The 23250-nt window shown below is 40.2% G+C and overlaps 1 protein-coding gene across 3 annotated transcripts in view; it reads left to right on the top strand.

Annotated features, from left to right (window-relative positions):
• The first annotated feature begins 5061 nt into the window (after positions 1 to 5061).
• The window catches only part of TNFAIP8 (TNF alpha induced protein 8), a 50586-nt gene continuing 32397 nt past the window's right edge, over positions 5062 to 23250 (top strand). The window contains exons 1-3 of one of the 3 annotated variants that reach the window (XM_063128605.1): positions 5687 to 5747; positions 8032 to 8118; positions 8778 to 8853. In XM_063128605.1, coding sequence (XP_062984675.1) covers position 8853 — 1 coding nt within the window. In that variant the 5' untranslated portion in view covers positions 5687 to 5747; positions 8032 to 8118; positions 8778 to 8852. Of the gene's footprint in view, positions 5100 to 5686; positions 5748 to 8013; positions 8119 to 8777; positions 8854 to 23250 lie in introns of those variants that run through there. The other 2 variants (XM_063128606.1, XM_063128607.1) reach the window with 2 other exon arrangements.

Raw genomic sequence — 23250 nt, 5'->3', positions numbered from 1 at the left:
CTGAACTTCATCTCAAGGTCCAGCCTTCGCATCACTGCACACTTCCTGCCACTGAGCACCTTGACGCTAGGTTAAAAACCTTTGACATATGTTTCTTGGACACATGTGTAATATTAGACACATATAAACAAATAGAATATAACCCTCCAAGCCCCTCTTTTCCTTGAGAATAGGGGTCACTATTGCAAGTATCTGGGGCTTCAGCCCTATCATTCTAGACCACAGGTGGGCAGAAGGTAGATATCCAGGTGTTTTGGACCAAATCCAAGAAGCCCCTGCAATCATGGTCAATGGTCAGGAATGCTGGGGGTTTAAGTCAAGAAGATCTACTGTACTCAAAAAGAGTACTCAACTATGCTTAAAGAAGCCTTATATTTTGGAAAGGGTTATTAGTGAAACTTTTTTTAGTTAGGAGGTTCAATATAAGTCCCAAAGCTTTATTACAAAAGAGATGCACGTCAAAAACATTGCTTTGCTTGATCATACCAAAGGTCCATCTGGTACAGCAATCTGTCCACAATCCAATGAGCTATTTTAGACATGCAATTTCCCCCTTCAAACAGCAAACTTTCATATGACATCACAAAGTGATTTTCAAGAGACATTTGCTATGTTGCTTTGGGTGCTAAATCGAAAGCCTTACTGGACCTACAGAGGTAATTGTATGATTCTCTTGCTTGTGGCCTGCCTCTCTTTAGAAAGAAAGGCATCTTGTAACAAGCTGAGCAAATGGGTTGTGACTGCTTGTTCTTGCTTTGCTTGCATAAGTTTAGTTGTGAAGCACAAGCCTCATCCGTTAAGAAATGGTTGGTAATGTAAAGCCCCTGAGGAAAATCAAATGGCTCATATTTGTGCCAGGAATGGACAGAAAGCTCAGAGGAACTTTCTCAACAAAATGGTGTTACTTCAGGAGATACTGAAATACACAACATTTATTGACTGTATATATTGTATTTATATCCCACACGTCTTCCTAGGAGATCAGGGTGGTGATTATGGGTTTTCCCCATTTTATGTTCACAAACATCTTGGGAGTTAGCTAAGACAAAGGCTGACTGAAGCAGTGTCACTCACTGATCTTATATGCTTCTCAAAATAGTTGCAAATTTAATATTTATTTATTTAAAACATTTGTATCCCGCCCTATATCATTAAGGTCTCAGGACGGCGTACAGATAAAAACATACAGTATAAAACAATAAATGGGAATTAATAAACAATAAACAAAGACCTTGTTCTTAAATTTTCCTTCTTAATTGATCTTAAATGAGTCATTTGTAACATGATTAAAGGTGCAACCTTATCGGGTTGCCGCCTAGTAGGTGGAATCCTCTAATCTTGGAAGTTTCTGAGTATCCCTTGCGCTGCTGCCAGCAATCCTATGCATGTTTAGAAAAGAGTCCTACAGGTCCAATGTTGTGGGCATGGCTGGCTGGCTGATCCCAGAGTTGCAGGACTTTTTTCTCTCTAAACATGCATAGATTGTGCCCTAAATTGATTAAATTATGCCCATTTATATATCATGATTTACAGTAAAGTGAACTGTTATTCTAAAATAACACAGACTATTTTTCTAGAAACCTATTATTCTGCTGTCTCCCTTCCCTAACTATTGCCATTTTAATCATATAGGCCAATCATCTTCACTATTCACTAAGAGAGCTTCGGCTATTGGGCGGTATAAAAATGTAATAAATAAATAAATAAATAAATAAATAAACTATTTTTCAAGTTGGAGCCACTTTGCCCAGAAAAACCATATGAGAGCCACATTAACTTACTACTAAAATTCATACAGAACAATAAAATACAATACTTACTTTCTTATTTGAGACTTCAGCTCTTATCAGCTTCAGCCAGCATGGCCAATGGTCAGGACACCATGCTATGGAAGCCTGATTTAATGTTATCCGCCTCCCCCTCCCCCTAGCACAAACACCTTTCTATAGCTCCACTTATTTCTAATGGACATTTTTGTCATTCATCTGCACATTACACAATTAAGGCATGATTCAAGAAGCAGTACAAGCTTACTTGGGATTAAGCACCATTGAACCAGTGCATCTTTTTTATGACAGGATTGGCTGCAATTTTGTTACAACGGGCAATACATAAACAGGTGGACCACATTGGCTGGAGCTTGGGAGAAAGGAGAAGGAAAATACTTCAGAAAATCCAAGGAGGAATGGAAGCTCCCCAGGCACTTCACCCTCCAATTTGTGTGAGGAATCTCTCCATAACCTTGGGCACCATCAACTGTTCTCTGCCTGCTGTTCCACTTCATTGGGCTCTTATCAGGAAGGAACCCAATCAGGGGACTGTCTTCCCTGACCAGGCTGCTGCAGCCTTGCTGGCTGCCCACATTCACTTGTGAGTAAGCCCTGCTTCACTGAACTCAGTGGGGCTTTCTTTCTCAGTAATTCACTCAGGCTGCCCCTCCCCATTACTATTTTGTGATCAAAGTATTACTTGCAAAGGAATATTTAAGAACAACAATATGAAGGGACTCAATGGGCACAGGGAGCAGTGGCTTGGTGTGAGCTGGAACCTTGGTCACACAGGTTTCCAGCCCTCTTGAAAGTCTATGTAGATGTTCATGCTTAGAGTGTGGACATCAGTGGAGAAGGACCAAGGAACCACATGACCTCAGGGATGGAAACACAGGTGTGGCCACGCTGCCCCTTCATACTTGTGCAGCCCTTTCAGGTGATTGAGTGTTCGGGGTTGTGGGCTTTCCCTATTCAGGTATTACATTTGGAGAAGGCTATCAATGGCTACTAGTCCTGATGGCTATATGCTACCTCCAGTATCAGAGGCAGGAAAGCCTATATTCAACAGTTGCTGGGGAACATGGGTGGGACAGTGCTGTTGCACCAAGTCCTGCTTGTGAGTTTCTGGTTGACAGCTGATTGGCCACAGTGTGAATAGAGTGCTGGAATGAATGGACCCTTGGTCTGATCCAGCATGGCTCTTCTTATGTCCTTATGATACCATGAGAAAGAGAAAGACACACAGCAGCCAAGTAGAAGTAGGGGAAAGTGGCTGAAGTGATCTCCACTCCAAACAGGCCTTAAAATTTCCAAAAATGTTTAAAGTGTTCAGTGAGCATTCATTGTGCTTCATATATAAAATATTTGGGTTTTAACTGCAGCGAGCAGACTGGAAGACAGCTTCAGAGTTATTGAGCTCCAAGACAGTCCAGAAGCTTTTCACTTAGAGCAGAATAATATGTGTTAATTATTGTGTACCACTGAGAGGTTTGTGTTGAGATGCAACATCATATTAAAAGAAACAAGAGAGGCTATACCTGTGACAATAATGTAAAACTGCATGTCTTCTTTTTTTAAAATTAGGAATGGGCACCTCTGTTTAGGTTGCCCTAAAAAGCTGAAAATTATGACTATGAAGGCAAAAGGGAAGGTTTAAAAAGGACACATATAATCAATTCGATGATGAAAAAAACCTGCCAGCTTAAGACCAGAGGTAAAGCCATCTCATGTTGCTCTACAGGTGTCATTTTTATAAGCATAGAATTTTGAGCCTTATAATTGCAGGACCTTTTCTTCTGTGACTCACCTTAACTAAAGGGCACCCCTGTGCCCATTTAATTAAGGAAGTTAAGGCAGATAATCTAAACAACTGAAGTTAAAAGCAAAGGAGAACTGTCAGGGTACTGAATCCCTAAAATTTTGAAATATCAATATATTTGTCTTTATTGTGAAAAATAATTCCTAAGTTTACTTAGACAAACCTATTCTCTGCCCATTTACTGTTATCATATTGCTTTTATTCTTTTGTATGCCACTACCAAATATTTTAAAAGAATAGAAGCTTATGTTTTAAATGCCTATTTGAAACCCAGGGTATGTTACTGTTATATACAATTTCCACGGCAGTTTTGAAAATATATTAAGGCTTTTTTACATTCTTCGTACTCATTTCCCTAACTAGATGAGGTGGTACATTATATTCCCTTTTAACAAATGCAGTACAGCAAAAGACCAGAGGCCACATAATGCCCACATTTGCATGTAACACTAAGCGATTGTTGTTCCCCGCCCTGATCAAAATGGAGAGGCAGGTAAGAAATAAATTATTATTATTATTATCATCATCATTATTATTTCTTATATTAACCGTGAACATAAGAAGAGCCATACTGGATCAGACCAAGGAGCCATTCAGTCCAGCACTCTGTTCACACAGTGGCCAACCAGCTGCCGACCAGGAACCAACAAGCAGGGAACAGGTGCAATAGCACCCTCCCACCCATGCTCCCCAGCAACGGTTGTATACTGGCTTACTGCCTCTGATACTAGAAGCAGCACATAGCCATCAGGACTAATAGCCATTGATAGCCGTCTCCTCCAGGTTTGTTGCTTTAGCCATGAATTGACTTGCAGACAGCTAGCAAAGAAATCGTGGCTTGTTTTCCCTATTTCTGGTTTGTTCCGCTCCTGCCCATTTTGCCAGGAGTTATTACAATGGGAGCACAGAAGGCGCGGCAGTGCAAGAGATAGGTGCGTCCCATTCCTATACAGACCGGAACTCCGACGCAAAGCAGACCACGCAAAAGAGTGAACAGACCCTAAGAGAATGTGAGTCACTCCCAACTGACATCGAATTGGCAAGGGAAGAAGCCCAGTGCACGCCCCCAAGGTCCATTTGCGTCGGGCTTACACCACGCACGTGTTTTACCCTCTACCCGTCTTCCTCGAGCCAGAAAACCATTGAGAAATACCTGACTCCTGAGCCTCTGCTTCGTGCTTGCGACACGACAACAGGCTCCCTCCCAAGACCAACGCCCCTCTCAGCCGTCGCCTGCTGCTCGCCTCCCCGGCGGCCCACACGCACCACAAAGGAAGAGGGCGCCCGCGCCACGCACCTTTCAAAAGCTCCGGGCGCGTCGTTGCCTCGGCCGCCGCTCAGAGAGCACCCGCAGCCCGCCCCTTTGGTTCCAGGCAGAGTTGCGATTGGCCCGACGCCGTCGCCTCTCCTGGCCAAATCCTCCTCGTACCTCCATAGCAAGAGAGCGACTTGGAGTCGGCAAGGTATCGCTGCTGCTGGGTTTCGCGCGCTGTTTCTGCACGGGACACACAGTGAGTGGCTTTGTTTCTACCGCCTGTGGGGGGTCGGGGCCTCTCCGCGGCTGACGTGGGGCGGTAGAGGAGCCTGCTGTGGGAGGGAGAAGGAATGTGCTCGTGTCTGGGAACGTTTTATGTTTGTATCAGGGCGGGGGCTGGTCGGGTGGCTGGGTGCTCTCGGAGGGGAACCATCCGCCCTGACAGACTTCCCTCGCCCCCTCTCTGGCTGGAGGAGATGAGGGGAGCTTCTAGACTTGGCTAAGTAGTTTCTCCGCTGTTCAGCTTCAGCCGGTGGAAGCAGCGCTTCCCTTGACCCAGGGCTGGAGCCTGTCTTTTCTTTTCTTTCCCTTTTCTTTAAATGCTCATAGCCCTTAGGTCCCTGAGATAACAGAAAAAGTAGACTAAAATTAGAGGTAGCCATATTGGTTCATTAGCAAACAATCCCCAATCGTTAAGACCCAAGGAAACGTCAGAAAGTCGTGGGTCAGCAAGCGTTCACCATAGCTGCTCCTCTTGCTGATGTTCAGAACAAAAACAAAGCAAAAAGGGGGGGAGGAGAGGGGGGAGAAGCGACTGTCAACTTTACGTTCCTCACCCCCGCACTTTTTACAGTGATATGCTAATGTTGCTGTGGTTTCCACTGTGAGCAAGTGGAATTTCCAAGTAAGAAGAAATAGAATTATTAGAATTGGGACCTTTTGTCAGTTGACCTGCTGAGTGTGGTAGGGTCAGCTCTTCTGGATAGGAAGGCATATTGATGCTTTCGCTTCACCAGAGGCTGGAAGCCCAGAGCCTTTTCTGTTCTGGGCCCTTTCTTCACCGCTGGGCTTATTCTGTGGAGCGGCCTTCTGAGTCGTAAGAAAAATGCCCACCTGGATTGTATCTTCCAGCCTGTTTATCCTTCTTGGAGACTAATGGGGGGGGGGGGGAGTGCCTTATCGGCATGACTATAGAAGTCGTTAGGATCCAAGCAACCAAACTGTGTGGAGGAATTGCACCCTAGGTATTTAGACATTAGATATGTGTTGAAGTTATGTTAGAGGGTTGCTTAAGGCCTTCAAATTGAAATGCAAAGCACTTTCTGCTCCATCTTTGTTTGTTTAGACAGGGTGGTTCAAAAGGCTCTTGCCCTGCAGTAATATACAATAAATGTAAATTGCAGCCTATGTATAAAGTGTGTGTGTGAGTGAGAGAGAAGATGCAAGCCAATGTCTTGTTTTTACTATATGGGTGTAATTATACATGTGTTGACTGATTTCTGTCAAAACTAGTAGTTATTTCAGCTGTTAGAAATAAAAACAATATAGGGTGCAATCCTATGGGATGTGCCCTGGGTACACATAAGCCTCTGAATTGCAGTCAAGCTAGACAGGCGTTTTCGCCTGTCTAGCGAGGCTTCAGGGAGGGGAGGTGGCCACAGCATATAACTGCTGCTGGGGTCTCCTCTTATCCCTGCCCCCCCCCCTGAACACCTCCTTTTCCCCATCTCCACATTCCGTTTTGTGAATACAGAGAGGTAGCCAGCTCTGAGAGAACCACACTGAGGTGGTGGAGAGCACGCTTTCCTGGCTCTCACCTTGGATCAAGGAAACCACACAATCCTATCTGCCTCCAGATGGTCTAGGGGACACAGGATTGCTCCATTAAGCAAGCTTAAGAGCAGCAAGATTTTTATCCTTGGACAAAAATGTGAGTTATTGACTAATTCTTGACAGCAATGATTATTCAGACTAAATTGTTCCTGTTGAATTGTGAATAAAAAACATCTATAATGCTTGGTAACAACTTGATGTCTTAAGAATAAGTTTTTCATTCTACATACATTTTAAGTTAGGAGCATGATTATAATCCAAGAGTAGATTTCATTAATACTATATTCAGCAAAATGCATTTGTTTGAATTCTGAAAGTTTAAAAAGTTTATTGAGACATTCTTGAAATATTTAGGGTGTAGATGTGTGATGGGTTCCATCCATCTGTAAATATCCTTCCATTGATGGAAGGTTCATTGACTTTCATAAATTCACTGTTCTAGAGCCCCCCTCTGCCACAGCCCATGCTGTTCCAAAGGATCCCTCAACCCTCTGGAAAAGATTTTGGGTGGTGTAGGGTTGTATCAAGCAGCAAAAATTGCCTCTCCCACCCCCATTTCCACTCACAGAAGTCTCTGCTGAATCAAACAGCCTTCTATCAGCAGAAGGGAACAATCAGATACAACCCAGTATGTATAAGCATGTTTGTTACTTGTACACAAACTGGAGTGATTAACCATTCTCTTGCTTTTTCTGTCACCTAAACCAAATATTTACTCTTTTTAACAACACATGTTGATACATCCGTTTAGTATGCATGATTCATATTTGGGTGGATTTGGTGTAGGAAGCCTAGGATATGCATCCTGATCCTTACAGTGCATTGAACTTAATCAAGCTTGTTTTGGTGGATAGTTCTAAATTATTCTGTTCTGCATTCTGTGCCAGGCTTCTGCCTCAAACTTCAATGAAAACACCAGATTTAAGCAAAAATGTAATCTTGGAAAGGACTGTGTCTGCCTACCTTCCAATAATGCACAGCTGAGTATTCTCTGCACCTATACAGAAAATTTCTACCTTCTAATACCCATACTCTTGTCAAGAAAAGCTGGATTCTGTGTCTTTTATTAATTAGAAAACTAAGCAATTTTTCATATATTTGTTTGTGCATGTTATCCATTTCTGCTAGTCAGTGGACAGCCAAAGCATTATGCACAACAGTGAAAGTGTACCTCTTGTTAAAAAAAAATCTTGTTCATTGTTCTCTCTGGCTTCTAGATTTTCAATAGGCATTCCCCATCCTCTTTCAAGCCTATCTCTATAGCCTTAAAGGTTAGAAACTAGCTTTAAAACAGAAAGATGAGATTTTTCCGGATGTGGAATTCTGCACCCAGTACCATTGTCTGTACTTCTCAGGTGTAATTTGCGGAGTACCTGGAACTCCGTTCTGAGAAACCCTGAAGAATAAAAAAGAACTTCCAAGGCAATGCAATGGGTGATAAAGTAAGGATTTTAGTAGTATGGCTGGCTGAGGAGGTTTGAGCCCATAGCTCAGGGAAGAAGGAATGCTTGGAAGGGGGGATTGTACTGGAATTCTGAGATGCGAGGTGAATAGTCACTGGAATAACAGACTAAAAAAGCCCAACCAGGCTCAGATAAAATGGATTGAATTCCCAAATCAAGCTATTTTTATTTATTTATTTATTTATTTATTACATTTTTATACCGCCCAATAGCCGAAGCTCTCTGGGCGGTTCACAAATGAATAAATGAAGCTATGATAAGAGAAGTTAAGCAATAGGCCCTAAGGCTACTGTGATTAGAGATTTCCTTTCCATTGAAGCTCTATTTGGATGTCCCTTATACCCAGAGTGAGGCATCTTTGTCCCTCCCCACATTTATATAGATAGATAGATAGATAGATAGATAGATAGATAGATTAATGGTGCTTAGCAGAATGCTCTCTCTGGTAGTACCTGTGTGTGCAATAAATGTTTCACTAGCTGGTTTAATTTAAACTAATTTCTATATTGTCAGCTTAAACAAAACAATTGGTTTGAAAGTCAGTCTGACATTGCTGAATGCTTTTAGTGTTGAAAAGGGGAATAGCATTATGAGCACTACAGGCCTAAGCTAAAATAAATTAAAATGTTTTTTCACAGGTCTTGTAATCCCAACTAACTCTTGAGTACATCATCAAATGCGTGTGTTTTCAAGAACTAAGCAAGTACTGAAGTAGTGAGTACTTTACATTATTTTAAATTTGTGCTGGTATTCGCCCTTGCTAGGAACCAGTGATGGTATGCTAGTTTAATGGTTTTGTGGTTCACAGATCTTGTGTTTAAACTTATACTGTAATTAGAGTACGCAATTAGTACGAAATAAGGTTTAAAATTTTTAAAAAAATTGTGTTTAAAAGGTTCTGTTACCTACACAAAGTCTGCCCTGTTTCAAAGTAACTGTACCTTTGGGGGAAAAATAGTTAGTGAATAAAATACACTCTAAAAGCAACCTTGTAAATAAGTCTACACTTTTTTTTAACTTGACAGTTGGGGTCTGTTAGAGACCCTGGGCCATTATCAGCACCTGGAATCCTTGGGGCACCTGCCAGGGACCCCCAGTGATACCTGCCCTGAACCCCACTTAACTTTTTGCTTGGCCTGGCGCTTCAAATGGTGCCTGAGCTAGCTGGCTTCCCTAGCAGCAGTGGCAAGCAACAGCAAAACGTGGCAGCTGGAAGCTGTCATATTAATTTCTCATAATTTCCCAGGCTACATGATGACATTGTTGGAAATTTAGCCACCATTTAAATTACTCACAATGCCCCCGTGTAGCTAGGGGCATTAAGGGCCCACTGACAAAGGAGGGGGCCATTAGAGAGCACTTTGTCCAGGACTCCTAAAACCTGGAGCTCAGTGTGTAAAGACCTCCTTGCTGTGGCTTCTCTTCTGTAGCAGCTTTCTTTCTTTCTTTGGAGTTCTCCATCCCTCCTCTGCCAGCCCACTCAATTGACCACATAGAATTCATCATTTGCACGCAGTATGTGGTTGCCTGTGTCTTCCAGGCTAGCAGTGCTCTGAAATAGATCACTTCTAGAAAACTATCATGATTGTAAAAGCAATTACATTTTAGGGGTTTGTTACAAGAACAAACAGGTTTTGAGCGTTCTAATTTGGTTTGCGTAAGTAGATGTTATATGTGCATAAGACTGAACTTCTTATATACGAAAGGCTCTTTGTATTTACTATTTCTAAAAGAATTTTATCCTGCTTTCCCCCTCCAAAAAATGAGTCACTCAAAGCAGGTTGCACAATATAAAAATAATTAATCGTTAAGTTAAAAGCATCAGCAGACAAAACAGTCAATAAATAAAACTAAACAACAGAATCAAAGATGTTCAAAGGGAAGTGCCTTTATTGCTTGTATAGCACAGATAGAGACAAATGATTTAACCTCTTCGAGCAGGTAGTTCCACATACAGGGCACTGCCACTGAGAGAGCCCCCTTGTGCATTGCCATCAACCATACCACTGAAGGCAATCGCACATGCAAGAGGGGCACAGCAATTTATCTTAAAATATTGACATGGTAAGAGGCAGTCCTCCGAGTGCCCCTGCCCCAAACTGTTCAGGGCTTCATAGGTGGTCATGAACACCTTGAGTTGCACTGGAAACAATCTGACAGCCAGTGTAGCTGATACAATAAAATATACAGTAGAGGTTGCATGAATAAACTGATGTATGTTTGTTGTTGTTGTTGTTGTTGTTGTTGTTATTGTTATTCAAAAGACAGATAATCGTGACTACCTATTGCCCATATTTCAAGTTGGTTTTGGTCATCTTTATTACAATTCAGGGAGTAGGGTATTCTTTTAAAGGTTCTTCTCTGCCTTGCTCTGTAATGAGATTTTTCAATGAACACCGTACTGATGCTTTTTCTTCCCCTATCCCAGCACTAGAATCTTGACTGTAAACTATAGCTAGCATTGGTTTTCTCAAATCATTATTGACTTAGACGTGAGAATTGAATCTTCCATCTGAACTTTGACTTGCTAAACTAAACGTTTTGTTTTTATGAATGGAATTAATTAAGCAATGTGTCACCTCTAATACAGAGTGGAAAGGATAGTACACTTCTAATTATAGAAAGCAGGTGGTAGACATTCTAACAGTGCTATCTGTATTCCACATTTTCATCTAATCTGTTTACTTTTGGACTAACATAAACAGTGTTTTTGCATAGCTGCTTGTTTAGATTTGCATAGCAGGTTTTAGAACTAGTTTGCTGACAAATTAAACAAGTGAAGGAAACCTATAATTCGATTCGTGTGTTCTGAAGATAATTGGTAGAGCACCATTCTGAATATGGAAGGAAGCCTTTCTCTGGACACAATATTTTGTGGTGGTAGCAAAAGCAGAACTGCATTCAAGGAAGAAACCTGTAACAAGCATGAGAAAAGTTACTCAACATTACTTTAGCACAGTAGACCACTACATTTTTGTCCTCTTATAGTGGTGGGTGGTAAGAGGCCGGACGAAGCTGTAAAACATTGTTGTTAGTCAGAAAGCAAGAATGTCCTTCAAAGATCTTCTGGAGTGGAGAAGATAAATATGCATTGTGTAAATATATTTTTTTAAAGAGAAACTACAACAGTCAGGTCAGACCACCTTTGAGGTGGTGTGGCCTGACAGTTGCAAATGGATACTGGCAAATGTCATAAAACTCTGTAAAAATCTAATGTTATGAATCCAATAGGCTTTCCAGGGACAATACACCTCTGAGCAAATTGTCTGATGTATATGTGGTATCACAGGCATATTAACTGTTTTAAATAAATATAACTAAGCCAAGTAAGCTGTGTTGGCTTAACTGCCATAGAACTGATTGTCCAGTTAATTATCAAAACTTGGGGTAATTGAACCCTGAACTAGACTGGGTTTGGAGGTAGTGGTAAACTGACTGTCAATGCAAACTAAGCAATGCAGCTTCCCTCTCACACTACCATACACATCAGTGAATGGGTGAGTAGATGCAAGGAGAGGGGATTCTTCTCCTGCTTCCCTTTGGGGGATCTATTGGGATGGAAGGACCAATGAAAGAAATTAGATCAAGTGGGGGTTAGGAGGAACTGATTTGTCACGTGAGTCAACAGTATAGTTCTGACCCTCTCTCTGTCTCTTCCTCGCTGAGGTTTCTTGTGATCCCACGTTTGATTGCAATGAAAATAGCTTTTCAACATGTGGAATATAGCAAGAGATAATTTCTTTTAAAATATTTATATCCCACCGTTTTGCCTGACAACAGGCTTCCATGGCAGCTGATGCTAAGCCAAATTAATACACTGATTTTCAAAGTCATCAGTGACTTATGAAGGCAAGGAGAGGTTGTGATAATTATGGTTGTTGTTGTTTTTAGGGGGTTGGACAGATTAATGGAGGATAGGGCTGTCAGTTGCTGCTATTCATGATGGCTATATGCCACCTCCCAGATGAGAGACAGCATGCCTATATACACTAGTTGCTAGGGAATGACAGTGGGAGAAGGCTGTTGCCCTCAGGCCCTGCTTGTGAGCTCCACATGGGCATCTGGTTGGCCATTGTGAGAAACAGGATGCTGAATTAGGTAGGCCTTTGGTTTGATCCAGCAGAGCTGCTCTTATGGAAAATGACCAGTCCCCAGGTCTTAAGATTTGCTATTGAAACTGTTTCAAGTGCTGCTCTTCCATGGTCTCCATGGAACCTTAGGGGAGAATAGCACTCTCCCCCATGTGTGTTACTTGGCAAGTAGAGCCAGGTAACACCACATGGGACTGGGCATCTCTTTACCTGGGCAGGTGGACACTGTTCAGCTATTTGCTCTGGAAGAGGCGATGGTGGTGGACTACTGAAGGTTCTGGATCGCATGCAAGATAATGGAAAATGTCAATTTCCTGGACTTTTGATGCTTCTGTGGCTGTCTCAACTGGAAGAGACATATGTTCAATTTTTTAAAAAAAAAATAATCTCAAACTTTTCTGGTGTTGTGCGTTTTGCCACTTTTGTCATTTTTAATGAGCAGCCGGGGGCCTGACAAAAGAATGTGAATGTTTCTTAGTGGTTTGCAACAAATTCTCTGCAGACGTATTAATACTTATATACCGCTCAATATAAAAACATCTCTAAGCAATTAGCATATAAATATTAAAAATACATTTAAATACATTATCCAAATACTATTAAAATGATTTCAATAACAATACAAATACATTTATATGCTATTAAAACAAAATAAAACTACAGTAACAGTACAGAACAGCACAGGGAACAGTAAGATTGCGCAGCATATGAAAAATTGCAATTAATTACAAACCAGAGAAAGCCTTGGTGAGCAAGTGTGTTTTAAGGACACATTTGAAACATACTGCTTTTTTATGCCTACTGAGCTACATGGGGGAGAGTTTTCCAGAGTGATGGCACTGCCACCAAGAGGGCCTGCCTTCAAGATATTACATGGTGACATTCTTTTGGTCCCGGGGCCGCCAGCAAGGCCTGCTCTGAAGATCTCAAAGGTCGCTTGGGTATATATACAGGAAGGTGACCAGCTAAATATCCTGGCCCAAATTATTTAGGACTTTTATGTCAACAGCATAACTTTAACCATAGTTTGGTAGCTAATAGGCAGCCAGTGCAGTTCTTTTAACACAGGTGTTATATGAGCATAGTTGGATGTTCCAGTGAACACCCTAGCTGATGCATTCTGCACTACCTGCAGCTTCTGAACCAGGTACAAGGGCAGCTCCATATAGAGTGTATTATAGTAATCTAATCATGATGATACCAGTGCATGGATTAGTGTGGCTAGGCTGTCCCTACCCAGGAATGGCACACCAGTTGGCACACCAGCTGAAGTTGGTAATGACTGCTCAAGGCCACTGAGGTCACCTGGGTCTCCAGTGACAAAGATGGGTCCAAGAGCACCTCAAACTATGTACCTGCTCTTTTAGGGGTAGTGTAATCCCATCCAGAACAGGCAAACAATCCAATATCTGGACCTGGGAACAACCGACCCAAAGGATCTCTTTTTATCAGGATTGAGCTTCAACTTATTAGCTCTCATCCAAGCCATGCACAGCCAATCCTGATTCAAATCATCAGCGTACTGGTGACACCTTGCCCCAAAACTCATAATGACCAGTCCAGAAAGATTCAGAGCAAGAGAGTTTCCTGCTGGAGATAGCTAAAACTGGGGTTGCGTTGGCGGGAGGGACACAAGTTGGTCTTTCGGGGTCTGTGTCTTGCTTCCAAATGCTTGTCAATAAGTGTTTGTTATTTGTTTCAAGCATTATTATTATTATTATTATTATTGTGACAATTTTACTTCCCTTATATGGAAAAATCTTATCGAAATAAAAATAATGTTTTTATATTATTAAATAAATGTCTTTGTAGTATTTGATATAAGTTTCCAATATATTGTTATCCAAAAGAAACTAAGCCTAATAGTATTGCCCTTGGAATTTATCACTTCTCGGTGAAATGGGGAGTGCATAGTTCTAGAGACTGTGCCACAGGTACATCATTTTCACATGTAATACTACACCTGTGAATATTCAAGGATTTTATCATCTGCTGATGAACTAATATGTTGTTGCAAAAATAAAACTTTACAGGCAACAGCTGATTTGAAAACCTAGGCAATAAAACAAGATTCAAAATACTGAAAAGAAAAGTTTGAAATACAGATTTCTTGCCCACCACCCTAATGATGGATAACTGAGAGTAGCAACAATTATCTGTGGATTTGTTTTCTCATAATAAAACTCAGGATTGCGAACTGCAACAGATTGGAAGTAAATTAGTGTTAATTCCCCCCTAGACTATGTTGCTTAGTATATAAAAGATTGAGGACATGGGTCCATAGACTCTCAAGAATAATTAGTTAAGTCTTCATTTTTCATGCAAGAGGGGTGTGTATATAGATTGTATGTGTATGTGCAGTCTTGTTTCTTAGCAATAAGACTTGATGCTGTAGTGTCTGGGAAAGTATGGATGGTGAAGGCATGAAAAGTGGTACATGCATAAAGACATAATTTGGAGATGGATGAATGGAACTGGAGGTGTGTGAGTTGGGGCAAAAAGCTGGGGTATTCGCAGTAGAGGGAGGCATTTTTATAGAGAAAGCAGATAAGCATATAATGGAAGGGGGAAAGATGGCATGTGGAGATGGATGGAGCGAAAGCATTCAGAGTACTGGAGTAGGGGTGGGGATAAACAAAGAAATGTGTTGATGGCCAGTGGTAGAGCATCTGCTTTTCATGTAGAAGGTCCCAGGTTCGATACCCAACATCTCCAGGTTGAGCAGGAAAAACTCCTACCTGAAACTACAGCCAGTGTGGACAATACTGAGCTAGATGGACCAGTGGTCTGACTCAGGTTCCTATGTTCCAAAAGGCATAGAATGAGGTCTGCTACAGAAGCACAATTCACATGCCTCACATGCATTCAGCAGCAATAAAAGCAAATTAATGAACTATTACTAATTCACATACCCGCTCCCTCATCAGCAAATTATTATTCACCTGTCTAGGTCCACAGCAAAGAAGAATTTTTATTTTTTTTTAGTCGTTCACACATGCAGATCCAGAATAGACCAACAGATATACACACATTTGTCTACAATAAATATTGACCATTATTTGCCCATCAACAATCAGATGTCCGAGCTGTATCCACTGAACAAGCAAAAAAACCTGACAGTATCCTTGAACTCAGTGAGACTTAAGTTCATGTTAAGTGTTTACGATGGAAGCCTCATTCAAACATGGTGTCTTCACAACACACACATGCCTGAAATATTCCTCTGCCAAACATGCATGTTTGGCACATAATTACCAGCCCTTCTGAAGGGCTCTTCAATTACAATGTATACACCACCATCCCATCTGTCAGGGATGCTTTAGGGTGGATTCCTGCATTGAGCAGGGGGTTGGATTCGATGGCCTTGTAGGCCCCTTCCAACTCTGCTATTCTATGATTCTATATGGAAATATGATTCTAAAGCCTTCTATAACCAGCAAGGAAGATATGCACACACTATTGAAGAACTCCGGCTAACTTCATATGGCATTTTTCAGCATAAACAAGCAAGTTAATTCTGTATGTGTTTTTTTCGTTCGTAGTGTTATGACTACATTAATCTCTCGTAATAGTTATCCTAAAGTATTTCGCAATCCTGCCTATACTTGGTTTATAATGAGCACATAGCGATAAAACTGTCAAAAGGAAGGGATTATTGCAAAACACTTCCTGCTTCTTGAGAAGCAAAACCTGAGTGCCAAAACCTTATTAAAACACATGAAATACTTCAAATCTGTTTTAATACAAGTACCGCAAGAGAGGATATTCAAGGGAGGGGGGGATGGAATAAAAGTTTGATGCTGAGATGAAAAAATACAGAGAATTTTAAAAGAAAAAAATCAGAAAAACTACAAAGGAGAGCTTATTCCAGTAGCATGTATAATGGAACTCTCACTTTTCGAGATGCAAGAAATAGTTGTAGAGAAGAAAGAATGGATCTTGGACCTCGTGCATAAGTGGGACCTGCAAAAAATGTTGCAGTGCAGAGTGTTCCTGTTCATTGCTGTAGTGCCCTCCTCCATGCCTCCTCCCACATGGTTTTCTTGGTTGATGCTCTCATGGTCAGCATTCTGTGGCCTCTGAACTGTTGTTGTTGTTAATTTATTGCATTTGTATACTGCCCCATAGCCGAAGCTCTCTGGGCGGTTCACATAAGATAAAAACACTTGAAAACAATATACAAGAATTAAAACCCACAAAAACATGCAATATGCACATACATTTATATAGATAATATTTAATCTTAATTGACTCCTACTTAAATTCTCCTCAGTTAAATCATGAAGATAGAATGTTTTATGGTCAGAAATAGGCACCTGAGCTTTACAAACAGGGATGGACCCAGTTCACAAAAAAAGAGTGGGGGTGGAGGTGGGGATCTGTTAATGTATTAATATTAACAATTGTAATTTAAGAAGCAGTTATAAAAGTATCCTAACACTGGAATTTCAGAATAAGATTGCACAAGTGTCAGAATAAATGCTTGGATATAAGCAAAAAGCAAGTTAAATGTTGAAGAACTAATATAATAATAAATAATAGTAACTCTGGAAAGTACGATATTGCGCCTTAACAGCAAACAGCTTGTTTGGGATCTACACAAAACTGCCTTTATACCAAGACCAAGTAGGTTTTCCCAGTTGGTTTATACTGAGTGAGACCATTGGTCCATCTACCTCGGTATTGCTGACAGTGACTGGCAACACTCTCTGGGTTTTTGAGGCAGGGATTTTTCCAGCTGTACCTGGAGATATTGGGGGTTGAACCTGGGACCTTCTGCATGCAAAGCATATGCTGTATCACTGAACCACATCTCCTCCCTATTTTTGGACTGTCTGCCTCGCTCGGTTTTGCCTACTTGAGTAGCAGTATGTCTGTTGCATCTAGAGCAAAGATCTTTCCCTCACCTGCTACCTAGAATTGAATTCATTACCTTCTGCATACAAAGTAGGTGCTGTACCACTGAGCTATGTTCCTTTCCCTATTTTTTTTTAGTATTTTTGGCAAGGCTATATTGCATTTAAAAGTTAATAAAAACAAACTTTTATTTTAATCTTCTGAAGATCACTTGATATAAAGCATTGAGGAGTTCTGAAATTCAAAGGCTATCGCACAAAACTAATTTGTTGCAAAATTATTGTTTTCATGTGAATATGAGAGTTTTGTTTAATCGTATTGTACGTGTGTGTGTGTGTGTGTGTGTGTGTGTATAGTACAGAGCAGCCTTCCCCATCCTGATGCCCTCCAAATGTCTTGGACTACAACTTCCAATATTTGTGGTCATTGGTCATGCTGGTTAAGGGTGAGGGGAGCTGAAGTCCAAAACACTACTTGGAGGTCAAAAACATCCCTATGGGTCCTAGAAAGTGAGCAGGGGAGGTTGCAGTAAGAAGGGGGCATAGGCTCACACTGTCCTGGGATGGAGTTTATTTCTTGCTGATAGTGTGTGGTGAGTTAAAGAGAACTGGATTTTACATTAATCAAAATAAATGGTCAAATAGTTCTGGGCTGTATAAGGACATTGGATTATTATTATTATTATTATTATTATTATTATTATTATTATTATTAAAATATGTTAGATAATCATAGAAAGGGGTGGGCCAGGGCAAAATGCATACTTTATGTCTTTGCCCTCCTTTCTCTTCAGCTTGGTAATTCATCCAATCCCCTCCCAGTATTTAAATGCCCCCATGTGCATATAAGTATTTTTCTTTGGGCAGTGGGTGGGGAAATAGCTTTGCACTGCAAATGGAAATAAAACCGTTTGAATACTCACTTTAAAAATAATAATCTGAAAGCCAAAAATGTTAATTTGATTGCTATAAATGCTGGCTGGAATAAATGTATGCAGTAGGTGAATAATTCACACCTTGTAATAAAGTTGATGAAACAATTACATAAATTGTGTGCTAAATTATCATTCTGACTTGGAGTTAACAGTTTGCAGCATAGGCTCCAATCCTATACCCACTTACCAGGGAGTAAGTCCCATTGAACTCATTAGGTTTACATCTGAGTAGACCTGTACAGGATTGCTCCATAAATGAGGGAAAATATTTACCTTAAAGTTCAGTATTTTAAGTGTAGTTATTTTTGCCTTGCAGTTTGTTGATACTACATAAACCCAAGGTTTTGTTAAAAACTATTACAAGTGGTCTTTATGTCCATTGTCACTTATCTTTTTAGTTATTTCTTTCTCCCAGAAATAATTATTAACTTATTTATTTAAGCCTGTTGATAGTGTTTTATTTGCACCTGTTGAAATTATAATTATGTATATAGCACCATCAATGTACATGGTGCTGTACATAGTAAAACAATAAAACAACAACACCCTGCCACCTAGGCTTACATTCTAATAAAATCATAATAAAACAATACGAAAGGGAAGGGAATGCACCAAACAGGCATAGGGGACAATAAAACTAATGGTGTAAAAGTAAGATCGAGTCAAGGTCTAAAAGCTTTAGAAAAATGAAAAGTTTTCAGCTGAGCTTTAACAACTGTAATTGAACTTGTGGTCCACAAATGCTCTGGAAGAGAATTCCGGGCATAAGGAGCAGCGAGAGAAAATGGACGAAGCCGAGCAAGAGAAGTAGAGACCCTTGGGCAGGTAAAAAACATAGCATTCGATGAGCGAAGAGCACAAAAGGGGCAATGAAGTAAGTGAAGAAAGATAGGAAGGAGCTAGACTGTGTTTTTCCACTGCTCATACAATGTTGGAGGGTAGTTTTTGAAGAATGCTAAATAGGGAAATGCAAACAATATAGAGCTTACTGCACTGTGTGTCTATGCATATGCCAGAGGGATGAACTTCATCCATTGATACGAAGAGAAATGCTGTAGTCAAATACTTTCCAAATGAGGTCAGAGAGGCAAATCATACTTTCCCTCTTTGATTTTTCTACTTTGTAATTGCAGTTTATAGAAGTGCTCTGCTCTCGATGCTAATTGCCTACCTTCCAGCTTTTCTAACACAGGAGGAAGAGTAGTGATCAATCTGCTCTCTGGCCACCCAAATGCAGGAGGCCAAAATTGTCTTTTAAAGGTAAAGTTAGGGGATAATATGCCATGGTAACATAAAACATCTGCCTGTTATTTTGACAGGAGAATGGCAATTTAAAAATATATTTGGGGTCAAGCTGAATCCCTAAGCATGGGTGTAATGCAGTTTAGCAATGCACAACATTATGAGAATAAGACTTAATCTTAAAAGGATTGCTTTGTGCTATAAAGTATCTTCTGATTTGACAAAAAAATCCAGTTTATGTTGATCCATGGGGAGCGAGGGGAATCTAAAACTAGCTGTAGGGTACTACTTTGATGATGTATACAAACACAGTGACTGTGATTATTACTTGCATTTACTAGGACCAAGTAATAGGTATTGTCTACTACTGCTACTCTTGAATTGAGCTCAAATACAATGAGAGCTTGCAATGATAAATTCATGGAAAGTAAACCCTATTGATTTGTCTTTATGTGAACAATATTGTCACATGGGCAGATACTGTATGGTTTACATCAGTGGACAAAATAGAGCACTCAAGAGCTAATTGCTGATTTTTAATAACATGAACTCCAGATTACAACTGAATATGTTGCAGTATTGGCATAGCAGTTTGTATTTCTGAAAATTCAGTAATGAAAATGTTTGCTCTCCCACCAAGTCAAATGGTCCCATTTAGAGTGTGTTTAACTTCTCAAACTGCTCCAAAGATAAATATTGTTTGAACATTGTTTGAACTTCTCCAAACATTGATAGCCTTTCCTGGAGGAGAAGGCTTTCAATAGCTACTAGTCCGGATGCCTATGTTCTACTTCAGGTATCAGAGGTAGTAAGCCTATATACACCAGTTGCTGGGGAACATGGGTGTGAGGATGCTGTTGCACCCGTGTCCTAATTGTGGGTCCCTGGTCGACAGCTGTTTGGCCACTGTGTGAACAGAGTGATGGACTCAATGGACCCTTGGTCTGATCCAGCATCACACTTATGTTCATATGTTCAATTTCAGCCAGACTTTTCAGTGACAGACTCCCCATATTTTAAGGAGCAACTTTTTTAAAAAAGGAGGATCCTTGAAATCATTAAATGAGCATAGAAAATATGTTACTACTATATGTTTTCTCTCCCATCTGTTCCCCATATTCTGAGAGTCTTTAGCACACTCGTCAATAATATTTTCAGTAGGGGTGTGCTACCAGATTTGGCTCGGACCTCAATTGCTTACATTGGAAAATGGCCTGATTATGTTTGGACAGATTTGGAGGTCGCTTTAATTCTGGTACTGCAGTTGAGATTTCAATGGCTCCCATTGTCTATCATGGGAGATCAAAAAACAGCAATATCATTTTTGTTTGTTTGTCAGAATTGGATGATATTTCCAGGTGTAGTAGCCCTTTAGGCAGGGATTACACCTGCCAAATGTCCAAAAAATAGGTGCAGGAGTTTTTGTGCTAAATACCTTTATATATTGAGAAAGATTTTTAAAGGGAACCGCAGGTATCTTTTCTTTGCTAGGATAGTTTAGCTTTCTGAGAGAATTGAAGTTGTTGAATTTCAGAACTTTAGCTGCAGTGGGGATTGTGCAAGAACAGCCTTGACATTTTCAGGGTATCTAAAAGAGGATACACTTATCCCCCAATGTTTCTTGTGAATCATTATCCTGAAAATGACAGTCAGCCTAGAGGTGCCCTTATGTAAGAAACATAAAAAGTTTCAGAAGGGTAGGTGCTGCAGTTTATGTGGAAGGGGACTCCTCAATGTTTTATTTTTTGGGGGTGGGTGGGTGGGTGGGTAGGAAGCCATGGTTTGATTCCCCTCCCAGAGGGAGGGCACCATAGAGAAGGCACATTGTTGTATTGCTGCCAGATGGAACACTGCAGGAACTGGAAGAACTGTATCAACATGTCAGGTCACTATATCAGTTCCCACTGTAGATAACTGCTGTGAGCATAGTTGCATCAATACTATTATTTTCTAACTGGGAATAATCAAATGTTGCATGTAATCACTAAGTATATAGTTCTCCAGAATAATTCGGCAGCACATAGTAAAATAGCTTAAACTCAATCCAATTAATATGGAGATAATGTTGATGGTGAAGGATCTAGTTGATATTGGAATATGACATTTATCTATTCTGGATGGGGTCACACTCTACTTTCCTAAGGATGGTATATAACTTGGCTGTGCTAATAGACCTAGAATTGCTCCTAGATGTCCAGTTGGCAGCTAAAACCAGGAGTGTATTTTTGGCTGGTTCATTAACTGTATGCTCATCTGGAAACAAGGCCTGACTCCATGATATGTATTTTTTATGCTTACAGATGTACAGAAAATTGAAAATGCTGATTTATTTTCGGCTAACTGTATAAATGTTCCCTTTAGCTGAGGCATTGTCCAAATAAGGACAATCTAATGTATATACTGGTGAAAGCTGTAAGTTATTGACTTTGCTTTTGTTATTTTCTATAACCTGATAAATTCCAATTGGGTTTGTGCCTTCTGACTAATACAATACAAGCAAATTATGTATCTTTTAGTAGGGATATGTGAATGAAGCCATTGAAAGATTAATGTATTGTGTTTTAGACTTTCCATGCTTTTATATGATCCAGAAATATCTCTTAGCCGTGGTGTTAGAGGATATGTTCTGTTCCATTAGAATTTAGACAGAAGGCATATTGAACTGGTTTGCATGATCTCAGGGTGGCTAATAAACTACAGTGGCTTTTTAACCACCCTGTGTGTGCCAGTCACATGCCAGAGCAATTAGTATAATTGCCCTCAGCAGTACGGTTTGACGCGTTATGCAAACCTGGTGAGGATGGCTTGTTGCTATGGTTAACAAGCCACCCAGATAGGTTATTGTAGGTGTTTTTGCCGAACCCTGACAGTACAGCCCTGCATTTGGATAAAGTTTAGGTTGTTTGTCTAACATTTATTTAGGAAGCATTATCATTCCATTCCAGAGCTGAAGATTGAGCTTCGTCTAAAATTACAACTGCAAGGCAGTTTCTCAAGGAGTTGTGAAGCTAAACATCTAGAAAAACAAGTGACACCTTTTTATTTCCTTTGTTGACTATATATATATATATATATATATATATATATATATACTGTTTGCTGCTGATGCTTCCGTTGCTTTTGTTTTCACTATGAATAAACTTTGTTACATGGAGAGTAGAATAGTCTGGCTTGATCAAGAAACAAGTGGATTCCTGAGATCAGATATAAGTCCTGCAAAATAGCTTTGTTAGTATGCAGCGAAGGATTTTAACTTTGGTTTTCAGCGCATGTGATACAAACCTTTGGAGTGGAGTGCTGCAGTATTGAGTTAAAAGTGTACATAATAAATTATTTTGAAAAGCTCTCAAACTATGTGGAGGACTGTGGCTGTGATAACTTACGAGTTAAATTCTAGCCTCGTTTTAATGGGATATGAATGTTCTCCTAGTAGATGCACAGATATTTGTGTCAGAATGAGCAAATTGTTTTCTGTTTAGTTGATATGGTGTAAAGAACGAAGGCATACAAAATTATATAAAGTTTGTCTTGATCAAGGATAGACCTTTTGGGTTGGAAATTTCATCATATTGAAATAATTTTTCCACGCTTGCAAAAATTACCTTATTAAAACTGATTTTTCTAATTTATTAATACTTCTGTGGCTGTATACCAGTGTAACCAACCTGTTCCTATGTAACAGGAGCTGATTTATTAAATATGCAATGCCACCTAGTGGCATGTTGATAAAGCTGTATTTTCTAAAGGTGAAATCTAGACAAAAACAATTCTTCGTTTTGGCCTATATCTGTATTTTGGCATCCAGTAGGAGAGAGCTAGATCAAAATTGTAACATGAACTAATTCTATCTAATTTCAGCCAGGCTTTGTACACAGATGCTGCTAGATGGCTAAAGGGGACTTTCACAGGAGAGGCATGGATGTAGTGTGCATGCACATTTCTTTGTGCTTTTAAAAGTTGTGTTTTTTTTTAACTCATTGGGTGAGT

Source organism: Elgaria multicarinata, chromosome 6 (assembly GCF_023053635.1).
Source record: "Elgaria multicarinata webbii isolate HBS135686 ecotype San Diego chromosome 6, rElgMul1.1.pri, whole genome shotgun sequence".
Taxonomy (NCBI): Eukaryota; Metazoa; Chordata; class Lepidosauria; order Squamata; family Anguidae; genus Elgaria; species Elgaria multicarinata.
This window is presented reverse-complemented; position numbering and strand designations above follow the sequence as displayed.